Raw genomic sequence first — 19711 nt, 5'->3', positions numbered from 1 at the left:
ACATTTATTTATTTTGAGAGACACAGAGACAGCACGAGGGGGGAAGGGGCAGAGAGGGAGGGAAAGAGAGAGAATCCCAAACAGACCCCGCACTGTCGGCACAGAGCCCGACGCGGGGCCTGAACCCACAACACCGCGAGATCGTGACCTGAGCCAAAACCAGGAGTCGAACTCTTAACCAGCTGAGCCACCCTTATGCCCCAAGAACATCGCTTTTATTTTTTATTAAAAAAAATTTTTTTTTAATCTTTATTTATTTTTGAGAGAGAGAGAGAGTGAGAGCAGGGGAGGAACAGAGAGAGAGGGAGACACAGAATCGGAAGCAGGCTCCAGGCTCCGAGCTGTCAGCACAGAGCCCGATGAGGGGCTCGAACTCACAGACCGCGAGATCATGACCTGAGCCGGAGTCAGACGTTCAACCGACTGAGTCACCCAGGCACCCCAAGAACACCGATTTTAAATGAATCAGATATACCGGTTAAAAAGAAAAGATTGTCAGACTGCAGGTAGAATCTGATTATTTTCCTTACTAGAGACACATCCAAAAGTTAAGGACACAGAAAGCAAACAAAAAACTGGAAGAGAACACCCTGAGCAGTACTAATCAGAACAGTGGCAGTCGCATTAATGCCAGCGGGGGCTTTCGGGCAAAAAGCATCCCTAGAGCTAAAAAGGGAGCCTTCAGAATCGTAAGAGGCAGTGAGAAGCTCTCATCCTGAAGTTTGTATGCATTCCGTAACATGGTCTCAACATACCTAAAGCGAAAATGGGTAGAAGCAGGAGAAGTGGGCTGATTGATACGGCGGGAGGGTTTTTACACTCCCTGCCTCGCAACTGGCGGCTGGAGCAGGAGAACAAAGTCTGGAAGAGAGAGGATCTGAGCAGCATGACTCCCAACTTGGCCTCCCGGACGGACGTGCGGCACTGCACCCGATGGCCCGCTCTCTACCCCTCCTGGACCGTTTGAACGTTGAGCGCGTGCTGGGCCATAAAGCCGGCCTGCGTAGGTGCGGAGGACTCTCCAACAGTGTGTCCTGTGCCACAGCCAGCGTACTAGAAACCAGCGGCGAGCGGGTGGTGCCCGTACACGTGGGAGTACGCGACCCGTCGCTCCACGGAGAGTCACTGTGGGGGTCGGGAGTGACGCTGCGGGCCTCCCCTCTGACCCGTGGCGTGCGGGTACGGGGTGCCCACGGCGACGTTTGTGGTGTCGCGATGCCCGTACGAGAAGGGAAGGGAAGTGGAAAGTCGTCTGGAGGTGAGAAGAAGAGCTGTAAACACGACACGCGGGAAGGGGAAGCTGGCAGAAATGAGGGCAGAAGCAGAAGTCGGCGACACAGAAATCAACAGACTAAACGGGCGGAGGAATACACGAAGAGGGGTTACTTCCCAGCTCAGTTTATGAGGCCCCTGAACCTTGACCCCCAAACCTGATGCGGACTGAGAGGAGAAGAGAGGAGAGGAGAGGGGAGGAGGGGGAGGGGAGGAGAGGGGAGGAGGGGAGGAGAGGAGAGGAGGGGGAGGGGAGAAGGGAGGCGGGAAGGGAGGAGGGGGAGGGGAGGAGAGGGGAGGGGAGGAGAAGGGAGGAGGGGGAAGGGAGGGGAGGAGGGGAAGAGGGAGAGGGGAGGAGGGGGAGGGGAGGAGAAGGGAGGAGGGGGAGGGGAGGGGAGGAGAAGGGAGGGGAGGAGAGGGGAGGGGGGAAGGGAGGAGGGGGAGGGGAGGGGAGGAGAAGGGAGGGGAGGAGAAGGGAGGAGGGGGAAGGGAGGGGAGGATAGGGGAGGAGGGGGAGGAGGGAGAGGGGAGGAGGGGGAGGAGGGGGAGGGGAGGAGAAGGGGGAAGGGAGGGGAGGAGAGGGGAGGAGGGGGAAGGGAGGGGAGGAGGGAGAGGGGAGGAGGGAGAGGGGAGGAGGGGAGGAGGGAGAGAGGAGGAGGGGGAGAGGAGGAGGGGGAGGGGAGGAGAGGAGAGGGGCCGGCTGCCCACAGGTGAGCACAGGTGGAAGCACTTAACATCACGACGTAAGTGCAGGTTCACGTTTATTCCAAGGACAGGATATTTTTTTAACGCTTGAAAATCAATATAATTTACCACAGTAACAGAGTAAAGTAGAAAAATGATACACCCTCTCGACAGAAGCAGGGAAAGCGTTTGGTAAAAGTGGGCATCCGCTCCTGGGAAAAACAAAAACAAAGCAAAACAAAACTTAACAAAATAGGAATTACAGGGAACTTCCTTAATCTGATGAGGTGATAAAAAGTCCCCATAGCGGCAGCTTACGTAAGCTTTCCCCTTGAGATCAAAGCAAGAGAAAGACGGATGCTGCTACCATTTCTGTTCGAATGTTTCTTGCCAGTCTGAGTTTACTAAGGGAGTAGAAACAATCGATATTTAACAACCACAAAGGAAGGACGAAAATGTTGTCCTCAGGGGCGGCTGGGTGGCTCAGTCAGCCAAGTGTCCGCCTCTCGATTTTGGCTCAGGTCATGATCTCACGATTTCGTGGGTTCGAGCCCCACATCGGGCTCTGCTGACGGTGTGGAGCCTGCCTGGGGCTCTCGCTCTCTCCCTCTCTCTCTGCCCCCAGCCCCCGCTCATGCTGTCTCTGTTTCTCTCAAAATCACTAAACTTAAAGAAGTTTTTTTAGAGAAAATGTTGTTCTCACATGATATGGTATCATAGGAAATCTAAAAGAATCTAGAGGTTAATTATTAAAATTAATGAATACTCGGCAAGTTGCTGGGTATAGTCAGTATACAATAATCAGTTGCGGGTATGGTTAGAAAATAGCATATAGATTCAGTGCAATTTTTCAAGTTTATTTACTTATTTTGGAGAGAGACGGAGCTGGCGTCAGTGGGGGAGGGGCGGAGAGAGGGCGAGAGAGAGAACCCCAAGCAGGGTCTGTGCTGTCAGCGCAGAGCCTGATGAGGGGCTCAAACCCACGAAACTGAGATCAGGACCGGAGCCAGAACAGAGTCGGACGCTCACCCGACTGAGCCCCCAGGCGCCCCGTAGCAGCCCGGATATTCTTGAAGGACAATAGGTAGGAGGAGGTCCGCCATTCGCCATCGAAATGTGTTATAGTGGAAGCAACTCCAAACAGGGTCCGTGTTGGCCCTCCTCCGTAGGAGGAGGGTGTACACAGAGGTAGACCCCGTGCCCATGCACGTGGCTGTGTGCAGAGCAGGGCTGAGTGTGGTCTTTTCAGTGGTGCTGGAATAAGAGATCCACGCGGGAGAAAGAAAGGAAGGGAGGGAGGGAGGGAGGGAGGGAGGAAGGAAGGAAGGAAGGAAGGAAGGAAGGAAGGAAGGAAGGAAGGAAGGTAGGTCCTCGTGCCCTACCAACACAGCTCAATCCAGCTATAACGCAGAGGGCAGCACAAGATCATTACCTGAGGGCGGTGCGGGCTCACGGCCTCATAGAGGCCAAGGCTGGTGCTGAGACCCGGAGAATGTCGGGGCCCTTCATGCGTGCAGATACACCACTGCTAGATTATGGGGGAGGGGGGTGGGGAGAGGCCCCACCAGAAGAGTGGGCAGGAGATTCAGGCGGGTGTTTTACCAGACGACGGCCTGATGGCACGTCACACGGGAGAAGGTTGCATCAGGGAGGTGCAGTTACGGCCGTGGTGAGGTCAACACCCCGGGAGGGCTGCAGTGAGGACTGACGTGTCAGCAGGAACCGGGCCGGGGCTGTGCAGGTGAGCCCTCGAGAGGAGGCCGGACAGGAGCCGGGGTGCGGGGAGGCAGGGGCGGGGGGCCTGTCCTCCGAGCGGGGAGAGGAGCTACTGACAGATGGCGGGAAGGGGGCAAGGTCCTGGTGGGGGGGGTGCGGTCAGGGAATGAATCAGGCTACAGGAATGTCAGAGGGGAGTCTTGTATGTTTTTGAAAAGGTGCCCATTTTAGTCTTGACCATGGCGGACGGTCACCAAGGAGGCAGTGGCCTGAGAGGCGGGTCAGGGAGAAAACAGCCAGCGCTGTTGGCCCAGTGTGGACAGCGGGGACGTCTGCGCCCTCTAGGTGTTTAGGCAGGTGTTTAGGTTTTTAGGATGTGGACCGACGGTGTTGGCGTTTGTGAGACAGTCCCAAGATGCAGAGGCCCTGAGCTGAGCACGCGCAGGTTTAAAGGGGAGCTGTGCCCCGAGACCGGCGTGGGAGCCCAGAGTCGGCTTCTGGGGGGTCCTTCGTCCAGCGTCACCATTGTAGGCTGTTGGCCACGGGGAACAAGAAACAATTTGCTGTCTGTGCGTGGGGCCGGGCTGATCCACCACGGTCCTGCTCGCAGAGAGGGTCGAGCGGTGAGGGGTTGTGGGTGTGCTGGGTCTGCAGGAGCTCCTTCTGCGGCTGGGCGGGGGCTTCTCTCTTTAGCTGTTGGACCGGTGACCCAGGAAGTCTTATATGGCACAGAACGTGCAAGGCTGCGTGTGTGACAGGGGGTGAGTGTGTGGGGTCCGCAGAGCGTGTGGGGAAGGTGCTCGTCCAGCACGGCGGTGACAGTTGTCGTGGTGGGGATTGGACATGGCCCGCGAGCCCCCAGGGCACAGGTCAGTGGAGAAAGGTCGGTTCCTGTGATTTGGTGCAGGCATGGCAGGAAGGCTCCTGGACTGAGCTGCTTGGCCAGGGCCCAGGGAGGGGCTCGAGGGTCAGTAGGGTGAAGAAGAAGGACTTGGGGGCACCTGGTGTGAGGCATGTGGTACTGGGACATCCTGGAAGGAGGCATGGTGGCCGCGGCACATTGGTGGCAAGGTGATGGCGGTGGGGGAGCTGGAATAGGTTTGTGGGCCAGAAATGGGCCCCTCTCAGGAGGGAATGTTCACAGTCCCTCAATGTGTGGGGCCCGCACACGAAGGTCTCGAGACACGCACAGCTGCCTGGGGACAGAAGGGAGGGAGGGAGGGAGGGCCAGCCCGAGACTTGGGTGTTATTCTAAGTGTGGCGGAAGCTTCTGGCGAAACTCACAACAGGCAGCTGAGGGAGAGAGGGGAGTGGCGTGTGGCAGGGCAGGAGAGACGGGGCCCAGCCTTGCTCCAGCTCTCAGGAGCTCCGGGGGCTTCAGGAGGAAGCCCCTAAGTGTCTGAGTGACAGGAGAACACGGGGGTGGGACCCTGCAGGAGCCCTGGGAGCTGGGGCACAGGAGAGGGGAGGGATCTGGGCCGGAGTTGGCACCCCGTGGCCCTCAGGCCATAGGCTTGTTCTGTGAGTAAAGCTTTATTGGGGACAGTGGCAGAGCTGGGTGGTGCAGACAGTGACCCACAGACTGGATGTTTATTCTCGAGCAAGCTGGCTGCACCCTAGTGACAGCCACGGTGCCCAAGCTCGCTGTGGCCCCGGGAGGGGAGGGGACCTGGCTGCTCTCTAGACTGTGGGGTCCTTCAGTTCATGGCCTTTCTAGACGGGCCCCCTGCCGAGAGCCAGGCCCACCTGCCCTGCTGCCCCTGGGGCCTCTCTGGCTGGAGCCAGAGCCCCACGGGGAGCTCCCCACCGCTCCTTCTGGCTCTGACAACACCCCGGCCCCACTCCACTCCCCCGGGAGCACTGTGCTGGGGGGAAGGCGGCTGGCTGGCAGAGGGCCCGGCTGTGGTTAGCAGGGACTGGCAGTTCAGGGCCTGGACAGCAGGGGGCGCCGAGGCCATGCATTTTCCTCTCAACTTGTCCAGACTTCTCCGTGGGGGGTGGGGGGTGGGGGGTGGGAGCGGCCCCTGCATCTGAGGCTGGGCTGCTGTCTGCGCTCATCTCCCTCTGCCACGCTTGAACCTGTAGAGGAGTGCGTGCGTTCCCTCTGGGTCCAGCTGTGCCCGGGATGGGTGGAAGACCAGGGAAGGCATGACGGGTCCAGGGCATTTAGGAGACGATGCCCCTTGCCCTCCCGAGACTGGCTTGGGGCTGCGGCAGGAACCAGTGAGAGGCACCTGGGGAGGCGGCGGCCGCTGCAAGGGGATCCAGGATACGGGAGGAGCTCTTTGGCGGGCCCCTTCACCAGAATTTTCTAGGTGGCCGGGTCTAAAGAACGAGGCTCCTCTCTGCCTGGCTTGCCGGTGTTCCCCCCGGGATGCCCGCTGCTTCCCCCCCCCCACCATCTGTGTGCTCTGGCCAGACCCTCCCCGGACATGCTCCCTGAGCTGCCCCGACCCAGCCCCCCACGGGACCTCTGCTGCCGTCCCCGAGAGCTTGCACTGCATTCTCAGCTCAGGACAGACCCCTGGGCAGGCTCGGGGCAGAGGGCACAAAGGCCCTCTGGGCTCCCTCCAGCCCGGTGACGTGCCTGTAGCTGCTTGCTACCTGCTTCCTGTTGTCTGGCTTCCTGGGCCAGAGCACCCTCCCCCACGGCCCCCAGCTCTCCCGCTGGGGTGGACCGGTGCCGGCAGCTCACGTGGCCGGGCAGGCCTGAGGTTGGGGGCCAAGGACGGCTCCGACCTCAGCTGGCCCTCTCCCCACTGCCTCTGGGCAGCTCCCTGCCCTGCCGAGCCCAAGCCCGTGCAGTGCCAGGCCACGCCACCACTGCCACCCGGCGTTTCCCGTCGTGCCCAGACCCACACTTGGTCTTATTAGGGGCTAGTCCCCAGTTGGCCGTGAGTCAGCACGCTCGTCAGAATAGGGAGGACGCGATGGCAGGCGTGTTTGGCGCATTGCGGGAGCCCTTGGGCACTTTGACAGCCAGGGAACCCCTCCTTTCCCCCGGAGGTGAGCCGGGCTCTGGGGGCCGAGGGCACCGTGCGGCACGGGCGGGGGTTGTCCCCAGACTCTTGCCCCCGTCCCCTCCCTCTCCCTGTCCTGTGGATGGCAGAGAAGGGCAGGCTGACAGCAAACGGGGAGACACAGAAGGCCCCAAAGGGACACAAGAGAGCGCGTGCCATGTGGAGCCGGATGGCGGCGGGCGGCTGTGTGGGCCACCCGCGACGGCCACATGCACGAGGTGGGGGTATGGGCGCTTCCGTCTGAGGCGGTTAGAGTGAGAACAGGTCCGGCACCCGAGCGGCGGCGTGCACGACTCGGCGCCCGGGTGCTGGGTTTCGGGATCTGCCGCGTGCCCTGGGGTGTGGCCTACCAGTCCTGCAGTCCGGCTCCGGTCTCCGGTGGTCACTGGCGGTCACTGGTGGTCGTCCCGGGTCTGGCAGGCCTTCCGGGCCAGGGTGCTGCTGGCCTGCACTCTGGCCTGGAGGCCACTGTCCTCTCCCCAAACCTACAAGTAGTTTAGGCCCCTGGGAGATCAGTGAGGACAATAACCTGGTCACAGAGTCACCGGCTGGCCTGGCCACCTATGAAAACCTTCCAGTGTGTTTTCTCTGAACGTGTGTGTGCATGTGTGCGTGTGTGCACATGTATGGGTGCACGTGTATGGGTGCGTGTGTGCATGCGTCTGTGTGTGCACGCATATGGGGTGTGAGTGTGCGTGTTGGAGGGTGACATCAGGGCAGGCGTGTCCGGCTTGGGGGGGGTGGCGTGTGGCCTGTACCCACTGGGCCGGGCCAGATCCTGTCTCAGCCTTGCCAGCCTGCGGTTTGTACCACACGGTGCTCTGGGTGCGGCTTCTTCTCTCTTCCCGGCCGCCAGGGGAAGGAGGTGGGCTTGCTGGCCTTGTCTGCCAGACTTGATTTATACCCAGGAAAGGCGACTCATCCGTGTGCCCGCGGGGCCTGTTTGCAGGCCGTGGCCCCCGCTTTCCCTCACACTGGCTGGCTGGCCTGCTTGGGAAAGACGATGAGTCCTGCTCCTATGGCCCGGAGAACGGGTGGAGTGAGCAGGCCGTGGCACTTGGACATGAGGCCCCTCCAGGCTTGGCGGGGCAACCGCGGGAGCCCAGGAAACCCTGGGTGGGGGGGTTGGAGGGAGCTCTCTCGGCCGAGGCTCATCCCCCGCCCCGCCCCATGGAGCAGGGGGGAGGTGGGGCAGCCCGGGGCGCCCCTGCCCACCTCCTGGGGGCCCGGGCTGAAGGCTGCTGCTCCCATCCCCCCCTCTCACTGGGACCCCCTTCCCCGTAGTCCTGGGTGGTGCTGTCTCCCTCGCGGGCCCCGGCGGCTCCTGTGAGCCGGGCCAGGCGCTTCCTGCACTCGGTGGTGGTGTGGACGGCCTTGGAGGCTTCTGTCCCTTCCTAGCCCTGTGCTGTCGGTTCATACTCTTATTGTGTGTGGATCTCTAGAGAAAAGCAGTCTGAAGAAGCTTGGGCTGATGCCCATGGTCTGTAAGATTTTCACCTTTCGGGCAGGCCTTGTACAGTCGTGCATGAAACACAGAGTCACGTGCTCCGTGTTATGGATTCTCTGTACTGAACGCTCACGCAGGGAATGCTCCCGTCTCTCCCACGGAAAAGCAAAAGTAAGGATGGGCTCCGCGTGGTCAGTGTGGCCGGCTGATGGCCTGACCCCAAACCTGAGGGCCAGCATCCCAGCCTCTTGGCCCTTTGGGCATCGCGTTTGCTTCCTGAGGTCGGCTCCGATCTGACGGTCCAGGGTGAGCTGAGTGCTGGAGCCCGTGCACGTGAGACCCTACCTCCAGGGCTGTAGAGTTTTGGCAGTGAAGAAGCACTTTGTGGTGAGCACTTTACCGTGGAGTCTCCAGAACGTTGACGGGTAATTTTGCAGTGGTACCTAGGTTCTAGAACCCGTTTCTTGTTTCTTTTCTGCCCCCTGTGCGTACGAGGACCTGCCGCGGTTCCCTCGCTTTGAGGTTGTGTCAGGCGTCTGAAGGCACACGAGGCAGACACGGCACAGCGATAGATGCCTGAGACGGGTTTTAGGAACGCGGCCGATTCCTCAGGTTGGCACCACACAGACTCGTGCATATGGAGGCTTATAATAGAACCGTCAGCAACTGTAATTAAGGCTGTGAACTGCGCCACGCTGCTAAAAAAACAAATTCTCTGCAGCTGTTGGACTGACTGAGAATTACCCCTATCAGCTCAAGTTTGATTCTTCTGATTTGGTAGAGGAAATACTTTAAAAATGATCTCACAGCGTGACTTATGTAAACGGCCTTTTTTTTTTTTTTTTTTTTTAATCTGAGACAATTGAGATGGAGTCTGGATCCCTGGCAAACCACAGCTTCCTGCGGTGTCCTGTTGCCATGGGTTACAAAGAGAGCCAAGTGGAACTTCATCTGAAATGTCTTTAAACTTCCCTGGCATGCACAGGCATGCTGGTGTGTCAAATGGTATAGTTTAGATCTGCGTGCCTGGTGTGGGGCAGAAATCTTCTCGTCTGAAGATGAATTTGGGCAAAGCGTTGTCAAAGGAAACACACATTTTAAGCGATCAGCAGGTAAGTTTCTTGTCATTTGGCAGAATTTTTCTAAGACAACTTGGCATCTCAGTTATTGCTTTGTTTCTAGACTGTTCAGCAAATGGTCGGTTTTCAGCGTAAACTTTGAAAGCTCTTCTCGTGCCTCCATCATGGGGCTAAATGTGAGTCCTGTGGCGGCGAATGCCCGGCTCCGGGACCACAGGACACCCGGAGCGAGGCTGGGCGGTGGGTCGGTCGCGGGGGGTCCAGCTCAGCCCCCGGGGCACCCCGGCTGCTCGCGCTGTAAGTCAGCCCCACAGAGAGCACCAGTGGTCTTGTCCTTCCCGCGGTAATTCTAACAGCTTTTAAAGAGGAGCGAGGGAGCTAATTTGGGGGAAGTATTAAGTTTCAGCCGGATCATCCAAATCTGCCGTCTTCTTTAAATTACTGTTTTGTATCTGATATTTTAAAACGTAACGAACTGATTTTGCTTCATACAGGTACATAGGGAACTACTGGTAATCCTATTGAATGGTTATTATCTGAGCTTATAAAGTTGAACTTACTAGAAAACTTTTTCAAAAAAGGTTTGGGGAGCCAGGCAAAAGGAAGGTTTGAGATTTAAAAAAAGAATAATTTTATTTTCCTCTTGTGGCTGTGCTGTGTTGATGTAAATGTCACTAATTGCAGGGTACCAGTTTTAAATTCGTTCTTTTCTGAGGGCCGTTTCATTTTGCAGTTTTCGTGATATCTAAGTAGAACCTCAGGGCAGTGGCTGCAGGTGAGCCGGTTCAGAGGTGACCGGTTTGGGGGTGAAATGGAGGGAAAGGGGACTTCATCCTCCCTTTTAAATGGAAGATAGAAATAGGTCAGCTGGGTCGGTCAAGGAGGAACCTTACGCAGTCAGTGCACGTTTTCATCTATTTTAAAAACATGCAGTGTGCGGTCTGAAAAGCCCAGGCACTACTAAAGCTCACCGGAGAGGGTGGGGGGGGTGGCTTTGATGTTTACGGGCGTGCCTGCCGCGTGGCCGCCCCCAGCAGTCCTGGTGCAGAAACGCCGATGTGTTCCTAGGACCCTGTGCCTCGTCCTTGATGGAAAAGTGCATTCGGGGTATACCGTGTCCTTAATGGACTGATGAACGAGTTAGTTGCCCGTGCACCACACTCTCATCTCAGTGATCTATAAAGGCAAGTTTTAGGAAATGGTGGTTTTTATGCCGGGTGAGAAAAAAGGTCTCTAAAAAGCTGCCTTTGTGCTTGCCTGTATAAATGATTTGGATCCTTTTGAAATTTTTGCAAGTGCTCAAACTGGCAAATAAGTTGTTCGCATGAGTGTGTTAAAATCTGGGCGTGCGGGTTGTATTTTAAGCAACAGAAAATGCGCAGCTCTCTCCTCCCCGGGGCCGAGGGTGGTATCAGAAGGTGGTGGGCGAGTGGTGGGGGCACCGCAGCTCTTTCTGGCTCAGAGTGGGCCCGTGGGGAAGAGGGCAGAAAGAGGGCCGCTGCGAGGGGGCGATCCTGCAGCCACGCGGTGTGAAGGGGGTAAACTCGGGGGCGCCGTGTGGGAAGGCTGGCTCCACACCTCACCAGCTCTGCTGTCTTAGCGCCTCTAATTGCTGGTCTGTAAGCGGGGTGCCCGGGGAGGCCAGCCTCCATCCACAGCGCACGTGGGCTCCGTGAACGCGGCGTGCCTCTCGTGAGCGCCTTTTATCCGGAGGCGGAGAGCTATTTCCCACGGCCGTTGGAGCACAAAGGAGAGCCGGTGGGCGCTGACCCTGAAAAAGTGTGAGGCTCCCACCGGCCGGATGAGCAGATCACAGTTTTCCCGTCGTTTACGAAGCGAAGTTCAGCATAAGTAGACTTTGCACGTGTGGGTATGCGCCTCTGTCAGAACAAAGCGAGCCATCAGCCCCGACCACGTCGGGGTGGGCGTGAGCGGTGGGTGCTGGTGAGGTGAGGTGGGGGGAGACACGGAGACCCACAGCCTAGAAGGAACGCGAACTGTCACAAGAAGAAAGCTTCGACAAGCTTCCCGCGTGGACCCGTCACCCCACCGCCGCCGTGGCCCTTCTCGGGGCCGGGCCGCCCGGGAGGAGTGACGGGATCCGTGCCCGGCCCCGCCAGGCTTCCACGCCGATGGGCAGGGCCGCGCGGGAGGTTAGTCACCCTTGCGGCTCGTCCTCCCCTGCCCGCTCATAAAGTACAGATGGCACTGGGCTGTGCTTGGCCGAGGTCTGTGGTTCCGTGGCCTGGAAGCATGTCTCGTGTCACAGATGTGTTGTGAGGTCTGTCTGCCCAGGCAGCTGCCTTCAGGCTGCTAGAGTATGAGAGAAAGAACCTTCCAGAGACCAAGGGGCTTCCACCTCTCTGTGCACTGAGCCCCGTGCAGGATTGAAAACAGGAAGGGCTGCGCTGGGAAGACAGAGTCCCGTGTTCTGTTGAAGGCGCTCGGGGCGGCGGTGGGGGCGGCCACGCTCAGGGCTCCACTTGGCCGTGACAGCGCCCGGTGGCAGGTGCGTGGAGGGCGAGCCAGCCCCGCAGAAAGGCCTGGACAGGCTGGAGGAAGACAGACCCCGGCGGTGAGGAGGGCCGCCCCGGGTTTGCTCCTGGGGAGGTGCAGGCAGGGGGAGGAAGGGAGAGCGGGCCACACAGGCAGGGCCGGCCGCAGCTCTGGCAGCCGGGTCTTCCTTCCCCCTGTCGCGGACCAGGACTCGGTCCCGGTCCCCTCGCGGGCCCGCCGGGTGGGCAGCGGAGGCGACGAGGGGCGACCCGAGAGCAGGGGCGGGGTCCCCTCGGCCCGGGCCGGTGCACGTGGGGGGCTGAGCGGGCCCCGGAGGCGGTGTCGGGGTGTGGCCACGGGCCCGGCTGCCAGGGTGGCCGTGGGACGGGAGCGAGCGCGCAGGCCTGCCCTTCTGTGGGCCGACGCCCGGCTGGCTCGGGTGGGCCGCACGCGATTGTTTTGCCTTTGCCTGGGTTTCTCCTTCTTTAGCTCAGGCGAGCGGGCTGGCGCTCAGTGCCTGTCTCCGCTCTTGGCCTGTGCCACTCGCGGGGGGACGCGGGCTCCATCCTCTGCGCGGGGCCGGCCCTGCTGGGCTGTCTGTCCCTCAGCGCGTGTGTGCCTCGCCCCAGACCTCCTTGGACCCTGACGGCGGGTGGAGGGGGGGCCGCAGCTGCGTGGGGGCGGTCTGCGTGTATCCCACTCAGTGGCTGCACAGTCTTCTCTCACTTTCTGAGGCTCTGATTCTGGCCATCTGTGTGAGAAGACCTCCCGGTACGTGTGAGGGAGACTCGAGCTTCTGTCTGCACGTCCTCCCCTCCCTTCTGTGAAGACGTCGGTCGCCTTGAACTGGCAGCTGGGTGACCTGCTGACCGTGTGCCCTGGCTGCTGCCGCCCTCGGTCCTGGGGTGCAGCCGGCACGCGGGCTCCTTTCTCCCTGATCCCCAGAGGGGCGCCTGGCACCCTCTATCCCAGAACCACCCGTCGGTCGTGCTGGTCATCCTGACCAGCTTTCCCGGGGGCCCCGGTGTCCCCAGGACCCCGCCCCTGGCTTTTCTCCCCAGGTGCCTCCGAGCGACAGCCCTCCAGCCTGTTGTGGCAGCAGGGATCCCGCTGCTCCCAGCTCCCTCTGGATGTGCAGGAGGCGGGTAGGGAGTAGTGTTCCAGTCGGGCTTCTCCTTCGGTGTCCCCTGCCCTTCGCTCTGGCCATCCCTCAAGCCCCGTGTCGCCAAAGCCCGAGGACTCAGCTCTCCAGGTGTGTTCCTGTGTCCTTACTTCCTCGCCCCCACCTCGCTCTCTTGCCTGCAGCCCTGGGGGTGCACACTCTGCCCCGCGTCAGCCTGTCTCCAGCCCGAGGGGACACCGCGCGTGCCCTTCTTCTCCACGCCACGCGCTCCCATAGCACTTGGCTTGCCCGGGCAGCGGGGACGTGACGTCAACTTGCCGAGGCGGCGGGGAAGTGATGTCTTGGGTTCACCTCCAGCCCCCAGCATAAGCACCTGGGGGCGGGGCTGCCCGTTCTGGGTGTGCGGCCGTGTCACACGCACCCGCGTGTGCAGGAGGCGTTCAGTGAGTGCAGGCGACCTCAGCGGGATCCCCCCCACCCAGGCCCTGCCTGACCCTGAGGGTGGGGCTGCCGGGGCCGATGGAGCCAGCCCGGGAGGATGGAAGGACGCACGGACGGCTCCAGCTTGAGGCTCCGCTCCGCTCCGTTGGGTGGAGGTTTGGGAACCCCCTGAGGCATCTCGGCCTTGATGAGAAAGCGCTTCCCTGGGGTTGGGCCTCGACTTCGCCCGAGAGTGGGGCTTGGATTCCGGTCTCCAGCGTGTATCTGCGTGTCCCGGTCCCGCAGAAGGAGCTCCTCGGGGACGGTGTCTGAGAGCCAGACTGAGTGCTGCCGCCCCCACAGAGCATTCCAGAGAGGCGAGTTTCCCTCCCCTTCGCTGGCCGTGCCATCCTGTCGGGCCGCTGAGTCGTGGCCGTCATCCCAGACCCTCTGCCGCCTCCCACCCTGTCTCCCTTAAGCCGGGCCGGCTGGCCACGAGGGGGGATTTGCAGTCTTCAGTCAGCACTAAGGTCAGAGGGTTTCTGTGCGAAGTTGGATGTGCACTCTGAATCAATCCCCTAGCCTGAGCGCGGAGCCTGCGTGCCGCTCGCTCGTCAGGGTTTTTGCAAAAGGAACTATGTCAGGCTTCACCAAGCGCTTCACAGGAATATTCGCTCTTGAGTCCTTGGGAGGATGCTGTCATTGTGGGTTTGGCCTCATTCGGTCTCTTGTGATTTTATTGGAGGCCGAAGAAGTCTTTGGGACGCACACACCTGTGCATACGTGCCCACGCGCAAACACACGTGCATATCAGGACCCGCACACGGGATGTGCGTGCACACGCGCGGCTCCGAGGCACACTTCAGAGAGAGAGGCCCGGGTTCAGCCGCGAGCCGACTGCAGGTCCCCCACTGCTGCAGCGCCTCTCCCCGTCGGGCTGCACAAACTGTGGTGTGCCGTGCCGTGATGGCTGTGCCCTCGCCCTCGCCCGTGACTGTGTCCAGCTGTCCTGTTTGTCACCCGAGTGCCTGTGCCGTGTGTCATCCCTGTCTCCTAGGTCACAGAACTTCTTTACCGTGAACGTGATAGTTTGAACCTTAGAAATTGTGCCTCCCCCCTGCCTTTATGTGAGCCTTCTGCCCAGGTGTCTCTTGGTGGAACCTGCTGAAAAGCCGTAGTGTGTGTGGCGGGGGTGTGCTTGTGTGCTCACGTGTGTGAGCACGGAGAGGGCGGGGTTGGGATGGAACGCCGTGGAATCCTCGCGAGGGGATGCGTTCCGAGCCTGGCCATTTCGCCAGGCCGCTGCGAGGTCTGTGGGAGGTCACTCAGGCGTCTCGCCACCGAGGGACCTGGGGGCCGGCCTGCAGGGGCCGACGTGGAGGCTGTGCGGGCCCACTCAGGGGCCTGGCGAGGAGGGCCTCCCTGACAAGGTGCAGGTGGGCTGGCCAGCGGAGGGGACAGCAGGGGCTGGGGGCTTCCCACAGCGGCTCAGAGTCAGGGAGACACGGCAGGACCCGCGCGCGCACACGTGCAACTCTGAGGCCGGGCTCGCGCACAGCATAGATCCGGGAAGCACTTGGGTTTCACGTTTTCCTGTCCATCTTACGTCGTCATCGTCATCCACACCTGTGGCTGGTGGCCACTGACCTGACCTGATCACGCCGAGGGTTGTGGCTGGGTGTGAAGACGTCTGGGCCCGCGGAGCTGAGTCAGGGCATGAGCCCAACAGGCCCCACACGCGCCTGCTCTCCTCTGCACTCCGCCCGGCGAGGGGTCACTTAAAACGGAAACGATCAAGTTTTTAAAAAGTCACATAGAATTGTTAAATTCCTCGGGGTTTTCATCATTTGGGTTATTTACATTCTCTCTGTATTCAGAACATTTGGTGCAACTTGCAGCCCTGGTCTCTTCTTTAGGACTCAGATACGACCAGGTGTCTAACACTTTTCGTGTCTAAGACGGGAAATTTTGTCAGTGACTCAACATGAAAAACGGATGTTATTGTGTGTTACTATATATCAAAGTGATTTGGAAATGATATAGTTTAATGCTTGCAGGCTCAACCTCGGTAAAGGCTAGACTCATCATCCAGTATGCTTCGTGTAAATGGTCTAAAACTGTCACACCATTAATTCCAAATGAAATATCCATGGAATGTGTGTGGTCCAGACAGATTCCCTGCTGGGAATAAACGAGATTTCTACTGAACTATCGGGCTTACGAGACTGACCCGAGGAGTGGAGATTGTTTGAACTTAAACCACGTATCTCAAATACTTCGTAAGTTTCTCTAAAACAGACTGAATTCCAGTCTTGCAGGAATGTGCTGGAACTCTTTAGAGCTATACGATTACGGCACATGTTTAATTGTAAGGTCGGAAAAGTGCTGACTTACTGGGACCTTTCTTCCCTGGAAGCTTGGTTTTACGATTCTGCTTTTTCTGTAAGGATCACATGTAGGTATGGGAATTTGGGAAGAACCCAAAAACGCGGGCAAATGAAATCAACTTATTAACACAAATTGTACAGAACAAACATTAGGAATGTTAAGTTGTAATTCATAAAAATGTTTACGGTGGCCCGGGGTCTCCCTACGCCGAGAAATCGGGAAAGCCTGACTTTCAGTCACACTGAGCAGCTGGCTTCCCCTTTGCGGGAGCTGCTCTCTGGGAATGTTCTGTGGGAGTTTCTGAAGCTTTGCCATTTGAGACTGCTCCCCCCTCCAGCGGCCAGGATGTGCTAAAAAAAAAAAAAAAATGCACACCAGGCTTTAAAAGGGTAGCAGGGGTCAGAATCGGATGTGCCATGGTCCTGAGGCAAATAGAAATGATTTGGGGGTTCCCCGTCTTTCCCACTGCCCCATTGTTGGCGGGTTGTCTGCCTAGGCCTCCCCACCCCCTCCCACAATGCGGAGCGCTGAGTGCTGTGCCCTGTGCTCCCCACAGGGCACCTCCCAGACTCCTCCCCGCCGGCACCTGTCACCGTGGGCAGGCCGCTTCACCTCTTCGGCTCTCCCTGCTGTTGGAGCGAAGGCCCCTGATCCGTGCTCAGCCTGCTCCCGTGTCCACATCAGGGGCTGAGGACTTGGGGTGCCGAGCGGGGATCGGCTGACGTAATGGCCCAGCTCTGCCCCTCCCTGGTGGTGTGTGCTTACAAGTAGAATAAATACTGGACAGTAAACAGAAGAGTTAGGTTAATGGTAATTGTACGTTATTTACAAATTAAATAATGTGGTCAGGAAAAGTCGTCACCTGTTTCTCTGAAATGTGGGGTGGGCGGGGGACATCTGTGACCTCTGAGCCCTTACAGGCCCCTCCGGGAGGACCCTTAGCACACAGAGCCCACTAGCCCCCGGCTTTCCAGACGCCTAGAACTTTCCTTAACATTTTAAACTTGGAAAGTACTCTTTGGGCACAGCTCCCCAAACTGGGGAAAGGGAAGGAAACACACGTTTGAGGCCGTGGCTCAGAGATGCTGAGCCCCTCCTGGAGCCTGGTGAACACGGGTGACGCACGGAGCGCCCGAGCCCCTCTCCCGGAGGACGTGCGTGAGGGGCGCCCGAGGGGGTGGCTCTCCAGGCTGGATGGAGGGTGTGCACCCGCAGGACAGCGCTCCTTTCTGACTTTGCTGGCCCGTGTCCAGGCTGGCACCCCCAGGCACCCCCGTGGCACCCCATGGCCCCCTCCCGGCCGGTCTGGCCTCCGAGCTGCCACAAGTGTGACCTTTTCCAGGGCTGTCTTCCAATTGCCAGATTGTCTTTTCAGCCCTACCACTGCTAATCTCTGCACCGAGCGTCGCGTTTCAACCAGCGCAGTTTCATTGTGAGCATCTCATCAAGGGTTAGTTGTCACGTCTGCCGCCTCACCTCTTCTTTCCTCCGTCACCACTTTGATTCACGATTTCATCTTTATTCGACGTTCTGTGTCAGAGCCTCCCAGCGTCTGAGGATCTGCTAGTTGTTTCGGGGAGCTCTTTCTCCTCATGGGTTCTTCCCTTGGGTTTGGGGGGATTCTTGAGTTGTGAGCTTTTACTGGGGCAGGCTCACTTTTTGGAACTCCTGTGGGCCTCAGTTGGGCCGCTCTCCTCCCAGGGGGTTTGGGAGCTGGCCATCTTTGCCCAGGAGTCCCGGGGCGTGTGGCCTGCGCCCTGCACTCGATGCCCGGCCCGCCCCTCGGTCCCGCCTAGTGGCTCCTTTGCTGTTTATGGAGCAGCAGTATATTGAAAGCACATTTGTTTCTATACCGTCTTCACAATTTTTCTGTAAATCTAAAATTATTCTGGAAAAAGGGTATATATTTTTTAAGTGCATTTATTTATTTTGGGAGCAGGGGAGGGGCAGAGACAGGGAGAGAGAGAATCCCAAGCAGGCTTCACGCCGTGGGTACGACCCTGAGATCGTGACCTGAGCCGAAACCCAGAGTCGGATGCCCAACCGACTGAGCCCCCAGGAGCCCCTAAAATACACTTCTGTGAAAAGCGTGTTGGTTGCGCTTTACCTGGATCCGTGCGCACTGCCCTGCGACGCTCCGTGACACCCCTCTCTTGTCCGACCTTCTTCCGCCTCTTCTGGCCTCGGGGACGTGCCTCGAGTTCATTTTGGGGCTGGGCGTAGAGATTTGTAGTGCATTTGCTCCATCTGCTAACATCGGAACTTACTTTCCGTTGTGAGCACAGCGTGGAGTCAGCCATGGCCTTCATATTTATGAGGTTTACATTTCAGGATTCGTTTTTCCGGTATTATTATCGATAGCGTTTCCAGCGTTATGTGTGGCCTTGTGGGTTTTCTTCTCATAATCTCAAGGGAATAATTTGACTTTATGACTGGTTGTTGGTGCTTTACTGTGAGTACGGAAGGACGGCTTTCCGCGGTGTGTCGGCCTGGGAAGGGGGCTTGTGTGAGGAAGGTCACGCCCTTGGGGGGCGAGGGCTGACGGCCCAGGCGGGTTTGCCAGAGTCTGCGCTCGCCTGCCCGTCTGGCAAGATGGACGTGTAAAAACCGGACACACAGCGGTGTGTGGTTTTACTATTGGAAACGTACCGATAAGGTGCCAGGATACAGTTCTGGGGCGTTTCTGCCCCAGGACCCGCGATGGTTTGAAACGGCGAGAAGCCCCTATTCCAAAACCATCAGGACGTGACTTCCCCGGGCTGTCAGAGGACAGGCCCTTTTTCCGGGGCAGAAGGCCATCCACCCCTTAGCTGGGCCCTCGAGCCTTCCAGGTCTGAGACCCACGAGGTGAGGGGCTCAGAATGGGAGGGGGTCCCCCATCTTGCACGCAGGTTGGGGGGTGAGGTCTCGGGGGGCCTGGCGCTGGGGATGGGCCGTCAGCCGCGCCTTTGGCAAGAGCTTCCTCGAGTCCCGCGCTCAGGTCTCGGCTGCCTCTGCAGAGAGGACCCGAGTGCAAGTCTGTCTCCTCGCTGGGCTCCCGGGACTGAGCCAGGGAGGGCGGCGGCCGCTACTGAGAGGAGCGTGTGCGGCCTTCATCCTGCCGCCGAACCCGAGCTGCGGGGTTTGGTCCCGCGCGTGGTGGAGGCCGGGGGAGGCCCAGCACCAGCGCCGTCGGGCCTGGCCTGCACCTGCTCTCCAGAGCTGGGCCCCTGCTGTGCCCGGGACGTCCCACAGGGTTGTAGGGTGTCCCCGCGGGCTCCTCAGTCCCGCCCTCGTCGGCTCCTTCCGGCTTCCGCTGCGCGCGCGCCCGGATCCTGTCCTTCCTCAGCTGCTCCTCCCGCCTCCCTCCTTCCCCGCCTGCCTGCGTCTCCCGGGAGCCCTCCTCCGACGGGCCCGTTCTGTTCATCCGACCGCCTGTCCTTCCGGGACCCCCCCTCACAGCCTCCTGCTGCCTCCCTACCGGCTTGTTCTGCCCTCGCCCGACTCTCCGGGTCTTTCCCCGGTGCCTTTGAGCGGCCCCCCTCCTCTCCTCCGCGCTCACCCCCTGTGGGCGCCCTCCTGGCCCCTGCCGTGCCGTCGCCCGGGCACCTGTCACCGTCACCGGGAGGGGCCCGGTCCCCGCGGCAGGTGGAGGCGCCAGAGCGGCCTGGCGCGGGCCGGTGTGGCTTGCGGGCGATGCACACCGACGGGCTCCCAAACCGGGTTTCTCCAGCGTGTTACTAATGATGCCAGACGTGCCGGGATTTGTTGTTTTCGAATGAAAAGGATGATGACTTCCGCAGAGCCCCGTGTCCCCGGCCTGCCCGGCTTGGGCGGGGTTCACCCAGGAAGTGGGAGCAGAGCTCCTGACTCACTGAGGTGTCTGGTCGTCCTCGGACGCCCGCACTGGGAGCCGGGAGCCCCTCCGGAGGACCTGGCGGCTTGTTCCTCAGACGACAGGCCTGCTGTTGCCCGACTTGGTCATGAGGCTTCATTAACTCATGTCTCTCTCTCTTTTCTTTCAGTCTGCAACTGTATCTGATGGTGGTAAGTCACAATTTCTGATGTATATTTTTATTATTTTTAT

The 19711-nt window shown here is 59.4% G+C and overlaps 1 protein-coding gene across 6 annotated transcripts in view; it reads left to right on the top strand.

Annotated features, from left to right (window-relative positions):
- RGS12 (regulator of G protein signaling 12) overlaps window positions 1-19711 on the top strand; it is a 120133-nt gene that overhangs the window by 45072 nt on the left and 55350 nt on the right. For 5 of the 6 annotated variants that reach the window (XM_023253348.2, XM_045056893.1, XM_045056891.1 and 2 more), the window contains one exon: window positions 19650-19671. In XM_023253348.2, coding sequence (XP_023109116.2) covers window positions 19650-19671 — 22 coding nt within the window. Of the gene's footprint in view, window positions 1-9026; window positions 9252-19649; window positions 19672-19711 lie in introns of those variants that run through there. The other variant, XM_023253351.2, reaches the window with a different exon arrangement.

Source organism: Felis catus, chromosome B1 (assembly GCF_018350175.1).
Source record: "Felis catus isolate Fca126 chromosome B1, F.catus_Fca126_mat1.0, whole genome shotgun sequence".
Lineage (NCBI taxonomy): Eukaryota > Metazoa > Chordata > Mammalia > Carnivora > Felidae > Felis > Felis catus.
This window is presented reverse-complemented; position numbering and strand designations above follow the sequence as displayed.